Consider the following 19887-nt stretch of genomic DNA (forward strand, 5'->3'; position numbering starts at 1 on the left):
AGCAACAACAGCGGGAATCTCGTAAGCCGTCCAAATCAACGTTATCGGACTATGACCGCACTCTCACCAAGTCAATTGAGGCGGCACAGAAAAAGAAGCGGGCAGGGAAAGGAGTTGCCCAACTCGGACAACAAGCGTACCAATCAATCCCCCCGCTAGTTGTTGGTAATGAATATAGTTCGAATTTAGGATTAATGCATCAGGCAAACATACCTCCGGATGTCGATTTGGATCACCTTGGTGAATTTCTTGATGAGACTGGTCTCGACCTTTACCAGATGTTTGGTGATGGAAACATTGAGAGTGCGGCGGAGGTTGATATTTGGAAGAAAAAATTTGTACTAGGCCAGAGTCTATACAACCCTCAAGCCTTATCTGATCTAGGGACGCAAATGTACCTGCTAAACAAGTGGTACATGCAGGCGTCTACCAGTGGAGACTTCTGCGTTAGTGTCAGAATTAGAGACGAACATTGGTTCCGTGGCGATGATGTTATGTATGTTGACTTTGCAGAATTTCATCAACTATGCCACCTGACCTCTCTGGACAAAGTTATCATTAGCTGCTATTGCCTGTAAGTAATAATTCTTTCGATCTATTATTAAACTCATCATATGTGTGTATACGCATATAAATTATCCTAACAAGTACTATATATATGCAGATTTACAATGACAGAGCTCAGAAAGGAAGACTGCAATGAAATTGGTTTTGTTGATCCCCATATAGTATTCAAAGACCCAATTACTCCAAAGACTAATTGGAAGTCTGAGTCAGAGAGTAACCTCATGAACTTCTTAGTGAACCAACGCCACAAGAAGGATATACTCTTTCCCTATAACTTCAAGTGAGTGTTAATCATGTCGATCATATCCTTAATGGCTCATATGTTGATTCTAGTTAATTAATGAGTGTTATGCGTTATATCCTATAAACACATGCAACGATCACTGGATATTGATGGACATCGATCTGATGAAAAGTCACTTGATAATCTATGACTCGATGAGAAAACCACAACAAGACTACCAAGATATGATAGATATTATCCAGAGGTAATTTCGGGATCTCTAGCAACTATATATACACACAAACATGATGATTAACTATATCTGATGACGTGGCAAATTTTTTATTGGGCAGTGTTTGGAAAACCTTTATTGAGAAGCAACACATGGAAAAATACAAAGCGCCACTGAATGTAATCCCTTTGAAAGTAAGTCCCCTGAATCGCATCATCTTTATTAATTAAACATATAGCTTTCACCGGATCACCAGATTGGATGACAAATCTTTTTCTCGTAAAGTGGTGTCTGAGGCAGGAATAGGGGAACAACTACTGTGGTTACTATGTTTGCAAGTTTATCAAGGTGCTCTCCCAAAGAACTCCTACAGAGAGACTCAAAGTACGTTAAAAATACACTATATATTCATTTAATTATTATTATTGATTGTGTTACTATGTCTTTATATATATATATATATATGTACATATATTAATTTATTTTCCTTTAATTCAAACCTGTAGACTCGATGGTTGGAGGAAAAGGTCATACGGCAAGACCAAATCAAAGCAATTCAGGAGTCTATAGCCGGATTTTTTAATGAGCAGGTCATCGATTCCAAGGGCGAGTTCTACTTCGACCCAACACTGCCATTGAAGCCAAGCTAGAGGATGAGAGGAAACTTGTTATGTCACAACAACTGTAATGCAATCTTTTGTAATATATGCACATGAAATAATATAATGTAAAATACACATATGCATGCATGCATGTAAATATATATATGATGCATGCATGCATATATATATATATATATATATATATATATATATATATATATTTCTATGCTTGAATTGTGTGATTTAATACGTTCATTGTGCTTGAACCGAAACATACTATACGCGTATAAATGTATAATTAGCAGCGTACAATACGACTTCGAAAACCTATTTTGAAAAGAAAACAAAAAAATGAAAAGAAAAGAAAAAAGAAAAAACCTTTAGTCCCGATTCGTATTACCAACCGGGACTAAAGGTGCCGGCCATCGTGGCATGTCAGGAGGCACCTTTAGTCCCGGTTGGTGTTACCCACCGGGACTAAAGGTCCTCCTTTAGTCCCGGTTCCTGACCCGGGACTAAAGGACCCCTCCTTTAGTCCTGGATGCTTGCTCCCGGGTGGGGAACCGGGACTAGAGGAGGTTCCCCACCGGGAGTAAAGCTCGGTTCTCTACCAGTGGCTTTAGTACAATTTTTTTTGTAGCTTTAGATTAATTGGAAAATCTAATTTTGTCTGTAATTAATTAGAATTTATCTATAACTAAGTTATACATAGTCCAATGAGTACGAAATTTTTACTATAGTTCAAGCATACAATAATTAGCGTACCATAAAAATTTCACCATAATTAGACCATAGAAGCTGCAGCTATGAATTATTCTAATTAATTACAGATAAAATTAGATTTTCCAATTAATCTAAGGCTACAGTAAAAATTTGTACTAAAGCATACCGTATTATATATTCACTGTGTAGATCTACTCATGTGGAGTCCAATAAAATTAGATTTTTCATTTTATGATTTTTCTATGATTTACTATGATTTTTTAAAAATTCACCAAAAATAAGTAAAAAAAAGTAAATTCAAAACTACCGGCACGGTAGCAAACCCACCGTTGTTGTAGCAGACCCGTTGTTACTGTAGCAAAACCGATGTCAAACACCACCCAGGGGGTAAAATAGACGGTTTTAGAAAGTTCAGGGGGTAAAACAAACGGTTTCATAGTTCGGGGTGAAGTAGACCAAGTATGAAAGGTGGGGGATTAAGTAGACTTTTTCCATGAATCATATGTTCATAACTTTATTAGAATGCAGATAAGGATATTTTTATAGTGGAAGTAAGTCATTGCGAGTCATATAATTACATCTCCTTGAATTCATAAAAAAATTGTTTTTCTTCCCAAGGACAAATACCTAAAGAGTTGTGTTAGGCTGTGTTTAGTTGGGTGAAATTTGGGAATTTGGCTACTGTAGCACTTTCGTTTTTATTTAGCAATTAGTATTCAATCATGGACTAATTAGGCTCAAAACGTTCGTCTCGCGATTTTCAACCAAACTGTGCAATTAGTTTTTTTCGTCTACATTTAATGCTACATGCACATATCGTAAGATTCGATGTGATAGTTACTGTAGCACTTTTTGGAAAAAGTTTTTGGAACTAAACAAGGCCTTACTAATTTTTTTGCCTTACAACCAACTGTGGTTGACCAAACATTGCTCTTATCGGGGAAGAGTTGTGTTACATTTTCTTGATATCTCACTACAGTTGTAAGACTTATGGACGTGCTGCTTCTCACATTACATTGGAGTGTGCCTTACAAACACACCCAAACATTGCTCTTATCGGGGAAGAGGTTAGTACTCTTCCTTTGGATATTTATTTCATATTGTATTTGTTTTTTCTGATCTTTGCTCAGTGCCTTTTTGCTAGCTTAGATATGACTTTAATAGTGTGCCGTGAGCATTACATGATGAGCGTGCTTATCACTACCCTAGATCTGGACATCACTACTGGTTTAAAAATCCACTTCACTGTCAGATTTTGAACCGACAGTGGCATACCGGCAGTGATGGGGGGTTGACATCACTGCCGGTCCTTAAAAACCGACACTGATCTACAGAAAACAGTGTCGGTTCCTGGCTTCACCCGGCAGGGTCCAGTTGAATAACACTACCGGTTTGTAGTGCCAACCGACAGTGACGGTTGCTTCAAAGTATCGGTTCTTGGCTCAAGCCAGCAGTGTTAAACAAGCCTACACTGTCGGTTCATGGATCAAACCAGCAGTGTTGTAGTAAATATCAGTGTCGGTTCATGGATCAAACCGGCAGAGTTGTCGTAACTATCAGTGTCGGTTCATGGTTCAAGCCGGCAGTGTTGAGCAAGCCAACACTGTCGGTTTGTTTCTAACCGGTAGTGATGGTTACGACAACACTGCCGGTTTGTTGCTAACCGGCGGTGATAGCCCGTTCATATTTTATTGTTTTATAATTTATTTTAATTTATATTTTTTCGGGGAATCGAGTTTCGCTTTATATACGCTACGTAGACGACAGGTCCATCAATATTACACATTACAAATGTTACGATTATAATTCAAATGTTCTTATCCACATCTCGATCTCTCAAAATAAAAAAGAAATGTTCTTGGACTTCACACATGCTTCTCGGACTTCTTACAATAATCTTGCGAGCCGCTCTGGGCCATACTGGTCCTTGTACCTCACGGATTGTGCAATGGAAAATACTCCATCTTTTTCCAATACCTCAGCTAAGATGAATTTTGCGAGCTCCGATTGCAGTGCGACGATCTCCATGTCTAACAACCTTTGGTGGTTATATTTCTTGCGCTGTCGTTCAAAAAAGATGATATCCAAAGAGGAACATTAAATCATTTTGTTGAATTATTAACGGACATAAATGAAATGGGGATTATACACACCAACTTATCGGCTTCTTCCGATTTTCCGCCGATGTAGCGAAGCATTGTCCACATTACATAAAACCCGCATTCATTGTTTCCCGCCGGCTATGACAGGTACTTTCCCTCCATTTCGACAACCTTGAATGGGACCGGCATCCCACCGATATGTCTTCTTCGGACACTGAGCAACATTAAAAGGAGAAACATTAGAAAGCGGTATGTGTGATTAGAAAATAATATGTTATTAGGATCGCTTACTAATTCAGCACTACCACCAGTGCATCCAGATGATCAAATGGTTTTTTCTTCGAGTCCCACACCTCGATCAGATTTTTGGCAAGATTGACACTAATGAAGATGAAATGGTTGCTACAATCACAAAAATCCTAATTATCGAATAATCTTAACGAAAAAAGAAGCATAAAATTAAAAGCCGAGAACACATACTCACATTTGTAGGTTAGAAGTATGTGGGTTTTCTTCTTCATCGTGAATTCGTCGAAAACAGCAGTTAATCTCTGTTTTAGGTCTTCCACGTCACATCCATAGAGGCCTAGACATGTCCTCTCATTGACTCGCAAGGGGTCCAAGAAGCCTATGTAATCTCATTTGCTTTTTAGAATGCAAAATTTTGCTATACACCTACATAAAATCATGGGAAGTGCTCAAAAGTTAATAATTTGTCTTGAGAGAGTAGTTAATTGTAATATCGTGTGTGTAGGGTACTTACATAGCCCACAACGTCAACATTTGAACATCGAGAGAGCGTTTCTGGTATAGCTGAAACAAGCACTCCCACTCGACATCGAACTTCTCTTCTTCAGGATATTGGAAAACATGTGGCGAATGGATAATAACCTCAAAACTAAAGTCGTCCATCTCTATTGCTTGAGCCATGTAATATTCATGCAACTGGCGCATATATGTTGTCAGATTTTTATACTCGTCATCGGGAACCAAAAGATTGCCCCTTTCATACTTCATTGCTGGTGTAGTCGTCCCTTGTACATCATAATAGATGGTCGTGGCCTCTTCCATGGTTAATCCTACGTTGTCTTCGACGTACTTCTGTATGTTCCTTAAATCTTTATTGTGTATTTCTTCGTCTCTTGTTGTAGTGTATTTATTCTGTGTTTGCCTTTCAAATTCGGACTTCAATAAAAATGAAGGCAGTGAGGCACAGAGATTGAAGAAACTAACACAATCTTCCTTCGAGATGTGTGCTGTAAATTTTTCTTTCATCAAGGTGGTAACGCTGCCACTGAACGGCCTTTTTCTTTTCTGTTGGTCCACTTTGGGAGCATTAGCGACCGAATCCAAGGACCTTTTCTGTGACTGCGAGGATGTCCTTGATCTTGTTTTGGGCTAAGGTGGAGGAGGAGGATGACGATGAGAATTCTGTTTTCCCGGCGCTAATGAAGATGGAGGAGGAGGGGGGAGGAGGAGTCTCTTTTCTCAGGGCTGATGAAGATGGAGTCGAACGAGGAGGAATAGAAGGAGACCTCTGTCTTCTCAAGAGTGATGGCTTCGGATGAGGAGGGGAGTGATCTCTGTTGGGAGATGGTGAGTGATCATCGCGGGTGGGCAAAGACTCGTAGTCGTCCTCATCATCGGAGAACAATTGATGGTCAAGCTTAATGAAGTGCTTGCGCCAGGCCACTTGAGAGCCCTTGTTTTGACCAAGTTTTGGCATGTCTTCCGCAATGGAGTACTCAATGGGTATCTTGTTAAACTTCTTATCAAGTATTCTATCAATGGTGACACGAGCGTACCCCAGTGGAATTGGGTGGCCATTAATTGTCCTGTCTCCCGCAGGCCAGGCCTGGCCGAGCGCCACCTTGTCCGTTGTCCATTCCTAACGGATGTACAACCTGACATTGACGGGTTTAGTGATGTCGTCCACCGGATGAGGCACATTTGCCTCTTGTTCATCGAGCGGGGTCGATCCGCAGCTGTTGCGACCCCTAAACTGTGGGCTAAAGGCAGTAGGAGTAGGGTTTTATGGTACTACTGACCCCTTGGACAGCAAAATTTGCTCGACTCGCGCTTCAACGGTCGCCTCAATCCGTGCTTCCATTCTGCCTTCCATCTCTTTTAGTCTCCTCAAATACTCTGCCTCCTGTTCCGCTCTACCCCTCGAGCGGCTCCGGTAAGTGTTATATTCTTAGGGGAATGCTAGTCTCCAAGGAACAACACCCTTTCCTCTAGTGCGACCAGGGTGCTCCTTGGTTCCAAGTGCTTGGGTGAGCATATCTTTCTCCCTATTAGAAGTGCGAGTCCCTTGCCTCACCTCCTCAGTTACCTAGGAGATCCTCTAGATGAGTTCGCTCATGGGTTGATTTGAGGAGCTAAAGCTCCCGTCCTCGGCGTGCCGTACATTTCTCCCCATACAGTATAATACTGATCTAGGCTCCCAATAGGCGGTCTCAACCTAAACGCCTTCCTCAGCAAAGCGATCCATCTTTTGAAGTTCTGCTTCAAATTCTAGCATCTTTTTGGCGTAGCCACGAGAGCCAAGATGATGAGGATTCATCGCTTTCTGCGAATTCTCCTTATTCTTCCTGCTCAGTTCTAAGTACTCCTCGGATAACCTGTATTCCTTAAAAGCCTGGCAGAAGTCCTTCTGCTTGCTAAACTATCTACCATCAAAATCTGGCTCTTTATTTTGGAGGACAAAATTCTTGTACAATGTTCCCTTGAAATTCTTGAAGCATGTCCCCATGATTTTTTTTGCTTTTTTCTTGACTAACTCCCTATCATACTCGGCTGGGAAAGTGAAATACTCTAGGATCTTGACATCCCATATGTAATCCTTCTCGCTTTCGGGAACCCTCCATCGGTCATCATCTTTCCCAATCTACTTCCTGTACTTAATCGGGATAAAGTCCCTAACAAGTAACCCAAGGATAGTCTTGTATTTGGTCAAAGCTATAGACGGTGAGAGTGGATCCCTGAATTCATGAACTCAGTAATGTGCTAGTGTGCATTCCTACCAACAGGAATCTTTGACATGCCCCGCTTGGATCTGGCCTTCCTGCTACCCGAACCCTCTAGCTCCTCGGCCGACGGAGGCTCCTGCCACACCAAGTAAGCTATGACCCTCTCAATTGATTAGCGTGTGTGGCTATATAGTGACATGATAACAAAGTTACCTGGCCATCTTGATCACTTTGACCTAGATCGAGCAGGCCGGACGGGGTCCATGGCTGCTCGTTCTCACCGACCTGATTGACATCGTCACCGTTTGTCGGATCATGCGGCTCTCCCGTCCCAGCGATATCAGCCGCTTCTTGTTGCCGATCAGTTCTTTGACGACGGGGTAATAGGCGACGATGAGTCATGGCCGTGACACGATCGTGGATAGTTTTGGCCACGGACAACTACTAATAGCATATGTTCATATATATATAATATGTTTAATACAAAGTCTAATAATAAGTCCACATACAACAAAGTCAAATAATAGCATATGTTCACCTAGAACAAATTCATTGTTTGATTGACCATATACAAAAAAGTCCACCTACTCTTCTACGAAACTAAGCCTACATCAACTTCCAAATAAGAAAAGTGATGACCATAGCCATAAATAAAAGCATGACATCTTTCCAAGATCAAGGAGCAATTCTCCTAATCTTCACATCTCCGGTGGGTGGCTTCTCTTCGATCTTCAGTGCCAGCGGATGGCCATGGTTTGCATTCATTGGACCATAGTAGGCCGGTTGCCCATGGTTTGCAAGGTAGGCCGAATGACTATAGTAGGCCCTCAAAGCTTCAATTTCTGTGTTGTATTTTTTATGCAAATTACCAGGGTAGCGATTGACTTGAGCATAGTAATCTTTCCAAGGTTCGATAAATCCCAGGCATGTGACAACATGCGCTACATACCATGCCATGGTTGCCTATACATTTAAGTAAATTAGGCATGTGGTAAGTGGTAATGGTAACTCACTGAACAAGAGTTATTATTCAAGTTATATGGCCAAACTAAATCTATTTAATGTTCTTTATCCTTGACATGATAAAAAATTACCTCAATAATTGGACTGTTTATTATTCGGAGATCAATGTGGTTTAGTAATCATACTTGCTGCTGCTGCCTGAGCCAATTTTAAAAGTTGTTTTTAACTTTTTTTCTGGAACAAACATCTATAGATGCCTTTTTTAAGCATGCTATACATTCCATCAAAATAGCATTATTTTTAAAATATACTAAAACTTATACAAGAAATAAATAATTTCTTGTAGTATATATAAGAAAATATTAGATGAAAGGTCAAAGCAAAACATCTACAACAGAAAGGAAATAGGCAAGTCATTGTAATTAACCAACATGACCAGTCAAATAAAGTAGGACCCTATCAAAACACCAGAAAGTTTCTACAAACATATTTCAAGGACCATATCAAGGTTAGATCCTAGCTAGGGATTCAATAATCCTAAGGATTGTAAAATTAATTAAGATGAGATTGTAGATAACACCAGAACTAGACTAGCTATTACGAAGTGAGATTACAAAGTGAGATTAGATTGTAGATGGTAGTGAACCTGTTTGATCTGACTATGGACTAGCTATTACAAAGTGAGATTGTCTCAAAAAACAGAGGTGATTTTAATAGCCTGCAGACATGAGGAATAAAAAATATGTTTGGATCAGTGACATTGCATAGCCTACAATGGATAGAGTTGCATACAGTCTTCATCTTTAAAACTATTTCAAAAAATAAGTCCATTTCTTGTTCCTCCGAAAACAATAAAAAGTATACAAGACAACTTACTTCCTTATATTGTTTGTCAATGTAAAGTCCATTTCAGCTGCTATTGGGAAGACAACAACCGTGGGGCATTTCATCTAACACTTAGCGGGCAGTGAGCCACGCACTCACCATGGGGGTGGGAAAGCAGCTGTCTGCGCGCGCTCCTGAAGGCCTCGGTGGTGCTCCGGTGTCGGGCGGTGGACGGCGTGGGGAGTGCTCCGGTGTGGGGCGGTGCATGGGCGTCGGCGTCGAAGATGAAGAGCGTGGGGCTGGGAACGGCAGCGTGGGGGGCGATGGACGGGTGCTCCGGCATGGGGCGATGCACGGGCCTTCGTGTCGAAGAAGAGGAGCGCAGGGCTGGGAACGGTGGCGCGAGGGCGGTGGACGGGTGCTCCGACGTGGGGCAGTGCACGGGCGTCGGCGTCGAAGAAGAGGAGCATGGGGCTGGGAACGGTTGGCGTAGGGTTGAAATTTGGATAATTTCAACCCACGATGGGCTTTTATACCAGACCTCTTCACTGCCGATTCTAATTAGAAACCGATAGTGATGGGGGTACATCACTACCGGTTGTAAGTAAAAACCGACAGTGATGGGGGTACATCACTACCGGGCCATTCTTTAAACCGGTAGTGATTGCCGTGTAGCGGCCACAGCATAAGTAACTTATTTTTTCCACTTCTTTTGAATTTCTCCTACTGGCTCAACGGTTAACACCCCGCAACTTAGCCCCCGATACCCGCGTTCGAATCTCGGGCGGCCTAATTTTTTTTGTTTAATTTTATAATTTATTAAGCGGTCTAAAGGTCAAAAAGATAAAATAAATAAACATTGGCACATATCCTATACTAGCGCAGCAGTTAAGTGTCTGAACTCTGTAGCCCGAGACCCGAGCTCAAACCCGAGGGCTGGCATTTTTTTTTTAATTTTTTATATATCACTGCTGGTTTTCAAAATAAACCGATAGTGATAACAAGCATCACTGTCGGTTTCTTATCATCATTGCCGGGTTTTTAAAACCGACAGTGATGTTTATATATATTAAAAAATTATATACTGAATAAATAGAAGCATATGTATTCCTATGTCGAAATGGTTTTAATTTTTTTTTGGCAAGCTTGTACACCCAAATTAAGATCCCACATAGGATCTTAGGTTTTTCTAATTATTTTTTTATTAATTATATTTTTCTGTGTGCTGAATGAGACAAAAGAGGGTGAATTTCATCTTGGACCCAATAGATTTTTTCATCCACCTCCATAAAATTCTTATCCCTAGGGCACATTAGAGCATGTGTAAAAGTTTGGCACCATTCCAGATCTTTTCGTGGATAGACTCAGTTCAACCTATAATTAAACGGTCTCGTCGCGCGGAAATTCAATTAAACCTCAAAAAGTAGCAAACCATCTCCAGAAAATCCCAAACTTGGTGTTTCCTTCACACATGGCACGTGCAAGCCTAAGAAAAAGTTTGAGACCAATACGACACCGGAATGCCTATGAATCACAGAAACCTTGATAACATATGTGTACAGTCATGGTTCGTTGAAAGGACACATGTACCTCTGTAAAGCATGTATACTTCGCCTATGTCGAAATAGTTTGAATTTTTTTGGCAAGCATGTACACCCAAATTAAGACCCCACACAGGATCTTAGTTTTTTCTGATTATTTTTTTATTTATTATATTTTTCTCTGTGCCAAATGAGATAAAAGAGGGTGAATTTCATCTTGGACCCAATAGATTTTTTTCATCCACCTCCACAAAATTCTTATCCCTAGGGCACATTAGAGCCTGTATAAAAGTTTGGCACCATTCTGGATCTTTTCGTGGGTAGACTCAGTTCAACATATAATTAATAGGTGCCGTCACGCGGAAATTCAATTAAACCTCAGAAAGTAGCAAACCATCTCCGAAAAATCCCAAACTTGGTGTTTCCTTCACACGTGGCACGTGCAAGCCTGAGAATAATTTTGAGACCAATACGACACCGGAATGTATATTTCTAGTTGCCCAACAAATATTACACGAATTACATGCATGACAATAATTAAACACACAAAGCTGTACATATTAAAATTAGAACCCAATTAAACTACGACCTTGAAAATCTAGCTAAATAAACATTAATTACTATCAGAATCACTGCCAGGATCGATCGGGCCACGCACACTAACATGCCTCTATAGCCATATATGGTAATTGATGTCACGGATTAGGTATTCCGCTTGTATCGATGAAGTCCAATTGCCCGTATGAGTGCCATTCTCTCGTGCCTCACAATACTGAAAGAATGGTCGGCCATAGATATAACCTATTGAACGAACCGCTGCCCATATTAGTAATCCTTATGCAGTACTGACGTCCTTCTATAGTGAGTTCGGCCGAGGTTTCCATTGCAGAAGTCTCAATCATACCCAAGTTGCTCCGTAGCTTGGTCTAGAACGGCCCATAAGCCATATGCAGCATAGGTAAGGTCCTGTAGCACAATCTGCATGTGGAGAAAAAGAAAAAAATTAGAGAATATTATTACAATAATAAACAACAAATAAGCCACGACTCAGGTATAAGTGACCTATTTTACCACATCCTGCATGGTTGTAGCTCGCAAACCATTCGCTTGCTTGCGGGACGGGGATATCACCAGCATTCAAAGCAAGTGCCTTGAAGTACGAGAAATCAGGCACATCATAGCAAATACGTTGAAGTGCCTCTAAATAGATGCGCACTGCACTTAATTGGGCGCTTATCATGTCTGGGCTCTGTATTCCCGTCCCGTGGATATGGTTCCGATGATTTAAACCCCTCACAGGGATGAAAAAACTGAGTTCACACTGTCCATAGCCAACCACTTGCATTAGATGTCGTATTCTCGACGATGTCCGAGATAAAGAATCAGCTAAGTGTTGTTCGCAGCTAATCTATTGGGGATATAGTCTGCGACATATATGCATGCAACAATGATATTAAACTAATTACACTTATTTGTTAGCATCAAAAAATAAAAGATGTTAGAAAATATTTCATACAATAGCTGGAACAGGGAACCGTGGAATGGCCACATTAGGAGCGAATGGCTCATCGCCAGGGTGGAAACCTGGTTCTTGTGGTGGGGGAGGTCCGTTGTTCATACCACCTGATCGATAAAATATAAAAAAATATGAACATAAAATATATGCACAAAAAATTCTTCCAAGTAAAATGTGGCAACATAATTAAATATAGATCGAATGCAAGGAATAAGAATATATATAAATGTAGAATACAAAGAAACATGAATATAAATATAGATAAAATGAATATAGATAGAATATTGGAGAAGACAACATATCAATACCATTGAAAAAAGTAGGAGCCATGACCAAATCACGTAGAGAGAGAGAGTGGATGTCTTGAGAAGTGAGAGTGAAACGTGAGAAATAAGACTGTGAGAGTTCGTGGGTGGGTGGGATCGATGTATGTGGCGGACAGTTTGTTTTATATAGGGGGGCATGGACATCACTGCCAGTTTCTAAATAGAACCGATAGTGAAGGTGGACTACGATGCATAACGATATCTGTGGTTTGTTGTGAGAGGAAAATATTGTATCATGACTGATAAGGCCTGGCTGAAACCAACATGCATAGAGAGGCTAGCTCCTAGTCGAGAGCCATTTTATAGGGGCTAGCAGTCGTGGTACATTTTTATTTCAGAACTAAAGTTGTTGGGGTAGGTGGGAGGAGTGTTTCTAACTGTTGTGGTCAGTGGGAGTACTGTTGGCATGTGAGGATTATTTACACATCACTGTCGGTTTTAGTTTAAAAACTGATAGTGAATTGGGCCTTCTGTATCGGTTTGAGAAACTGGCAGTGATAGAAGCCATCACTACCGGTTTTAAAACCAAAACCGGCACTGAAGGGCGCTGTCGCCATCTTTTAGTAAAAAAATATAAAAAAAACACTGTCGGCTTGGAGCCTACCATCGTAGCCTTTTTGTAAAAAATATAAAAAAGTTTGGCCCGCCTGAGATTCAAGCGCGGGTCATGGGGTCGAGAGTGCGCGGCCTTAACCGCTGAGTTAGGATAGGGAGTTCGGTTAGAATGATTTTATTTTTTTCCTTTTATCCCATTGTAATGCACTACTAAATAATAAATGCAAAATCAAAAAAGTTTGGCTCGTCTGGGATTCGAGCGCGGGTCTCAGAGTACAGAGTGTGCGGTCATAACCGTTGAGCTAGGATAGGGAGTTCGGTTAGTTTGCTTTTCTTTATTTATTTATTAATAGAAATAATACAGTTAGTTTATATTCTAAAATAACACAAAAATTTGTGTCTTGATTATTTAATTCTATGATAATTAATTAATGGTCTATAATTATCAAATAATAGTGTTTGTGAACATCATCTTAATATTTGATTACATAGTCAATAATTAAATTATAGAGATGCGCACAAAATATAAATTAAATATTCAGTGCGAATTACTGATACAACGTCTGCATAATAATTACATAGTTAACAATAATCTAACTATCTGTAGGTGCATCAACAATGAGGGCCTCATTGTGATCAATTCGTACGTAAGCAGGTTCGTCACCCTCTTGAAGGATAGGTAGGGGTACGTTCGCCCCGAATAGAGGAATTTCCTAATAGCCCCTGTAGTCTTCTTCGTCCGTCACTCCATCGACACCGACAATCTTCCTTTTTCCTTCTAGGACTACTTTTAGCCTTCCTTTTGTCTTGTTGTTCCTTGCATAGAAGACTTGCATAACATCTCTTGCCAGGACGAATGGGTCGTCTCTGTATGCGGTCTTAGTGAGATCAACGGTAGTGAACCCTTCGCTGTCAGTAGTTGATTTCCTCGAGCCAGGACCCACTGACAGCGAAAAAGAGCTGCCTTCAACGGACCGTAGGCTAGCTCCCATATCTCCTCTATGAAACCATAGTATGTCGCCTGCACGTTGTCGTTCTCGTCGTGAGCATCAAAACGAACACCACAATTTTGGTATGTGCTCTTTCCATCTTGCTTTTTTGTGTAAAATGTGAATCCATTGATCTCATACCCTTGGTACTTAAGATATGTACTCGAAGGTCCCTTGGCTAAGGCATCTAGTTGATTACCCAACTTTATTCCAAGCAAGCGATGTCACAACCAGCTGACAAATTCCTCCTTGTGTTTTTATCCAGCCAAGCCTGTGACCTGCTCAGATACAGAGTTTGCAGCGATTGCCTGTGCTCGTCAATGTATAGCATCACACACTCGGCTTGCTGGAGAACAGCGAACTATGCCTATCTGAAAGAAACATGGTCGTCTACTATAATAGATTTTCTCCCCGATCGTTCCTTTGCCACGTAGTCTTCCCTCATGACGAGATTCTAGAAACTCAGACCCTTTTGATGTCTAGATAATATGTGTAGAACTCAAGGCCTCCTTCGTTGACCATCCTTCAACCATGCCCCCTTCTGGCCTGAATCTGTTCCTAACATACCTCCTGAAAACTTTCATCAATCTTTCGAAAGGAAACATCTGATGCAGGTACATTAGGCCAAGGGCTCTAATTTGGTCAACAAGATGAATGAGCAGATGCAATGAGATATCAAAGTAAGTCGGCGGGAAATGCATCTCAAGCCTAACGAGAGTTTCGACAATGTCCCGCTGCAAGCTGCTCTAGCGTGGACACATCAATGACCTTTTTTGAGATCGCGTTGAAGAACGAGCAAAGCTTTATGATTGGGGCGCGAACCTTTGGGGGGAGGATACCACGTAGGGCAACAGGGAGCAGCTGAGTCATAATGACATGACAGTCATGGGCCTTCATAGGGACATAGTTGAACTTGAGTTCTCTCATGTTCACTAGCCTCTTTGGGTTCGCACAGTAGCCCGTCGGGACTTTGAGTTTATTGAAGAAAGAAATAAGCACACACTTTTTCTTCCTTCTTCAATGTCTATGACGCAACCGGAAGTTCAAACTGGCCATTCTCTAGCTCCATGGATGCAGCTCCTTCCTGATTCCCAAGTATTGCATGTCTAGGCGTGTGGCTAGTGAATCCTTCGATGTCCTCCCGGTGTCCATCAAGGTGTTAAGAGTGTTAGCGCACACATTTTTAGTGATGTGCATGGGATCAAGACAGTGGCTGTACACTCAGAAATAGTCAGTAAGGTAGTTTCCAGAAAACCAATTTTTTTCTTCCAAACGCTCCCATCAGGCACTGCTACTGCATTGTCCCCCTTCCCAAGGACAACCTCCAGTTTGTTGAGTTCTCGAAGTATCGCATGCCCGTCTCGATATTTTGGAGCTAAACGTTTCTCAATAGTACCGTTGAAATCTTTTCTGTTCCTGCGGTAAGGGTGATCCTTAGGTAGGAACCTACGGTGTCCCATATAAACTATCTTTGAGTTATTTGGTAGATTTACCGCATTGGTGTCGTCTAAGCACTCGACACATCCAGTATAGCCTTTTGTCTTCTCTTCAGACAACGAACCTCGACCTGGCAGGTCGGTGATTGTAGCGATAAGTACTCCCTTGATCGTGACATGTTCCTATAATTCTTGCAATCTTTACATGGGCAGAAGACAGGGTTCCCATTCCCAGCATGGGCTTTAGCATCGGTGATAAACTGGTTGACACCATGCATGTACCGCTTGTCCGTTTGGGACAGATGCATCCACTCTTGATCCATCTCTGCACAAAAAAATACTGAGACAGTAATTACAAAGAATTAATAAGAAACCGAGCTTCATGAACAACAATTGTAGCTCGAAAGTACCATTTTTGGAAAAGATTATTGTACACTAATTATTGAAAATTAAAATTGGTAGCCCCAGCCCTGTAAATTAAAAATCGTAGTAAAAAACAATTATTGCACAATATTGAAGAACAACTATTCTACTCTACTTCTAAGAACTAATTATAGCATCACATACTAACAATGATGATCTTGACCGCCATGGAATAATTAGCTAGAAATTTAAATGTGTTCATAGACACCAACCTTTTGGATGATGGATTCACCACAATTTTGAGCCTTGCACAAATGTCCAATTGGAAAAGTGTTCTCTAGAATGGAGAAAGAACTAGAATGAGAATCAAGCAGTGTAGCCATCAAAACAAAGCTAATTAAGCAACAAAATCAAAGGAGTGGATGCTTGTTACTAACCTTAAAGCAAAAAGATCAAGCCATTATTCAAAATTCAAGCACTAGCTTCATGGTGAAAGAGCAGCCACAATAATGAATGGAAGGGTCCAAACGCAGCGCCTCTGTTCTCAGGATGGAAAGTGAGGAGGAAGGAGAGGACGGCTGCAGCCTTTTTGTGTTGTAGGACTTATCATCAGTCGGTTCTTGGCTAGAACCGACAGTGATAGTTCCCAATCACTATCGGCTATTGGCTTAAACCGACAGTGATGAGTGCCCGCCAAAACTCTGCCGGTTCAAGCCACAAACCGGCAGTGATATGGATCCTTCACTGCCGGTTTTAGCCCAGCTCCAATCATTTTTTTAATTTTCAAGCTCATAACCGACAGTGAAGGTACATCACTGCCGGTTCTCATAAATCCGGCAGTGATGAGGCCGACAGTGATGTGCAAATCTGGCGTAGTGTATGCAAGGTTTCATTCCTGTTTCATTTAAGCAACTAACATTTGTTTGGATCATGACCAATTACCTACCCTCCTACATTACTTCCATAGATATTTTTTCTACTGACGGCCTAAATAATGTATGAATGGGTTCATTTATTTATAAAACGATCGCAATTAATGGAATTTCTAATTTTAATATGATGTTTATGTTTGATACACAAAAATTTTGTTTCCCTTCATTCAGGTTGCTGCAAAGAAGCAGACTCTCAAAAACGTTACAGACTACATTACCGATATCGTTTGTAAGCGTGCTGAACTTGGTTACAACTATGGTGTCATCCTTATACCGGAGGGTTTGATTGATTTCGTACCAGAGGTTATAAGATATCCTCATTATTTGTGTTCATTTAGAGCTACTAAGAGTTCATTGATTCTTGGACTTGGTTGCACCTAGATTTTTCTGCACCACTCATGGTTATTCTATGTTCATTCTAAGTGTATTTTTGTCTTTGCCTTCCTAGGTTCAGAAACTTATTGCCGAATTAAATGAAATTTTGGCACATGATATTGTTGACGAAGCAGGTGCTTGGAAAAATAAACTTGAACAAGAATCCAAAAAACTGTTTGAATTTTTACCCCCATCCATCCAGGAGCAGCTTTTGCTGGAAAGAGATCCACATGGAAACGTTCAAGTAAGAAACTTTTCTTTAACCGTCTAACCTAGCAATTAACATTTCTTGTTTTGAAATGTGCTTCTGACATCCCATGATGTTTCTTTTTTTCAGGTTGCAAAAATTGAAACAGAGAAAATGCTTATTGCAATGGTTGAAACGGAATTAGAGAGAAGAAAAACCGAAGGAAAGTACAAGGGCAATTTCATTGGTCAATCCCACTTCTTTGGGTGAGTGTTTAGATCTTTTAAAATAATGAGCATTGTTTTATGCATGGGTATAAAGGAAATGTATTATAATGGTCTTCTCAATGTCAATTTTCAGATATGAAGGGAGGTGTGGCCTTCCAACTAATTTTGATGCCAGTTATTGCTACGCTTTGGGTTATGGTGCTGGGGCTCTTCTCCAGTGTGGGAAGACAGGTCTTATATCTTCGGTACATATGCCAACTTGGTGTTATAATATATTGTTGACATTGTTTCTATGGTCATATATTTTGCAAAAGGTTCAAGTCATGCATGAATGCACAATATTATTATTCCATTTTAAATATTTTTTAACATTATCACGCCAAACCTCACCTCAAATTCTATAATAACCCAAAGTAACACATACAAATGTAACGGCGATTATCTGGTTCACTTAGTTCTTTTATAATTTGTAATGGTATGTCTTATGGTTCTTTGTTTTGTATAAACTCAGGTTGGTAACCTTGCTGCCCCTGTGTCTGAGTGGACTGCCGGGGGAACTGCATTGACATCATTGATGGATGTTGAGAGGAGACATGGTATCTTTTAGTATTCACTAAGATTTGCTTACGATCTCTTTACTTTCTTTGTCTTTGTTCAAAGAGCAATCTCTTTACTTTCTTTTTCTTTGGATTTATGTTCCAAGTTTATGTAAAAGCAAAAAAATATTTCTATATTTTTATTTGACATAGAAGAATATTTTCTAGCGAATTGATAATAATTTAACGTTCTCTCTTATGGCTTTACCATATTTTACTCCTGTCATTGGTCATAATCTATTATTTTGTTATTTTGCTGTTAGAAGCATTTTTTCTCTATCTCTGACTTTGCATTGCACAAACGCAATTCCACAGGCAAGTTCAAACCAGTGATCAAGAAAGCAATGGTAGAACTTGAAGGTATGAATTAATTTCTCTCCTCATATTCATTGTTATAATGAAACACTTGTACACTCATCAATCCTAAATTCGTATGTTGAGAAATTCAGGTGCACCATTTAAGAAATTTGCATCCCTGCGAGATGAATGGGCCATCAAGAATCGATACATTAGCCCTGGTATGTAGCAACAAGTTTTCTAGCAATGACAAATACTCGTAGACGAATGAGTTAATAAGCTATCATGATGGAATTTTTTGCTAACATAGGACCCATCCAGTTTATTGGCTCCGGAGCAGACGCTGTGAACCGCACCTTGCTACTGGAACTTGGTGCTCAGGCCTGATACACTGTCTATCTAGTTCCCTACCATTTCGCTTTTTATTTTCAATTTTGGTATAGAAGGCATGTTCGAAAGCTAGTTTACGGTATCTATATTGCACGAGATCGCAGAAATGTGAATAAGAGGTTTAGGCAATGTTCTCTACATAGTATTATGATATCAATAAAAACTAATTTTCGTTTTAGCTCATGTTCATGATCTATTGATACTATTTTTTGGTAAAACACAGACACTCATGAAGGCACACAAACTCACCCCTAAGACTGTCTCCAATGAAGAGATGCAAACCCAAAATGTGTTACGCACAGTTGATTTGCCTACCGAAAACAGCCTCCAACGGCTGACCCAGACGGACGACGCATTTTGCCTACCGACGGAAGCGATACGCAAAAAAGCCTGCCCTCTCTCCTTGGTACGCAAATCTCCGCCCGTTCGCGCACGCCTCCGCAACGCCGAGGTGGCCCGCTCCCGCACCGGCCGCACCGCCGGCCCCGCTCGTCTCTGACGCCCGAAGTGGTGGGCCCGTGGCGAGGCGCTGCCGGCTCGGCGAGGCGAGACCGCGGACGTCGGGGAAGAAGAAGGAGAGGGAGGGGGGCCGGATCCGGCCCCGGACGCGAGATCCGCCGGCGCGGACGCGAGCTCCGCCGGGCGCGAGCTCCGTCGGGGAAGAAGAAGGAGAGGGAGGGGGGCCGGATCCGGGCGCGGGCGCGAGATCCGCCAGACGCGAGCTCCGCCGGGCGCGAGCTCCGTCGGGGAAGAAGAAGGAGAGGGAGGGGGGCCGGATCCGGCCGCGGACGCGAGATCCGCCGGCGCGGACGCGAGCTCCGCCGGGGGCGAGCTCCGTCGGGTGCGAGCTCCGTCGGGGAAGAAGAAGGAGAGGGAGGGGGGCCAGATCCGGGCGCGAGATCCGCCAGACGCGAGCTCCGCCGGGCGCGAGCTCCGTCGGGGAAGAAG

The 19887-nt window shown here is 41.4% G+C and overlaps 1 protein-coding gene across 1 annotated transcript; it reads left to right on the forward strand.

Annotated features, from left to right (window-relative positions):
* The first annotated feature begins 2713 nt into the window (after nt 1–2713).
* Nucleotides 2714–18923, forward strand: LOC136470556 (pyrophosphate--fructose 6-phosphate 1-phosphotransferase subunit beta 1-like). Its single transcript, XM_066468362.1, has 10 exons — nt 2714–2734; nt 3334–3414; nt 17039–17170; nt 17316–17486; nt 17580–17695; nt 17790–17887; nt 18168–18252; nt 18568–18612; nt 18702–18770; nt 18860–18923. Exons 1-7 carry the CDS (start codon nt 2714–2716, stop codon nt 18173–18175), a joined length of 627 nt encoding a protein of 208 aa, XP_066324459.1. The 3' UTR covers nt 18176–18252; nt 18568–18612; nt 18702–18770; nt 18860–18923.
* Nucleotides 18924–19887: the final 964 nt, after the last annotated feature.

The sequence above is a fragment of the Miscanthus floridulus genome, chromosome 8 (assembly GCF_019320115.1).
Source record: "Miscanthus floridulus cultivar M001 chromosome 8, ASM1932011v1, whole genome shotgun sequence".
Taxonomy (NCBI): domain Eukaryota; kingdom Viridiplantae; phylum Streptophyta; class Magnoliopsida; order Poales; family Poaceae; genus Miscanthus; species Miscanthus floridulus.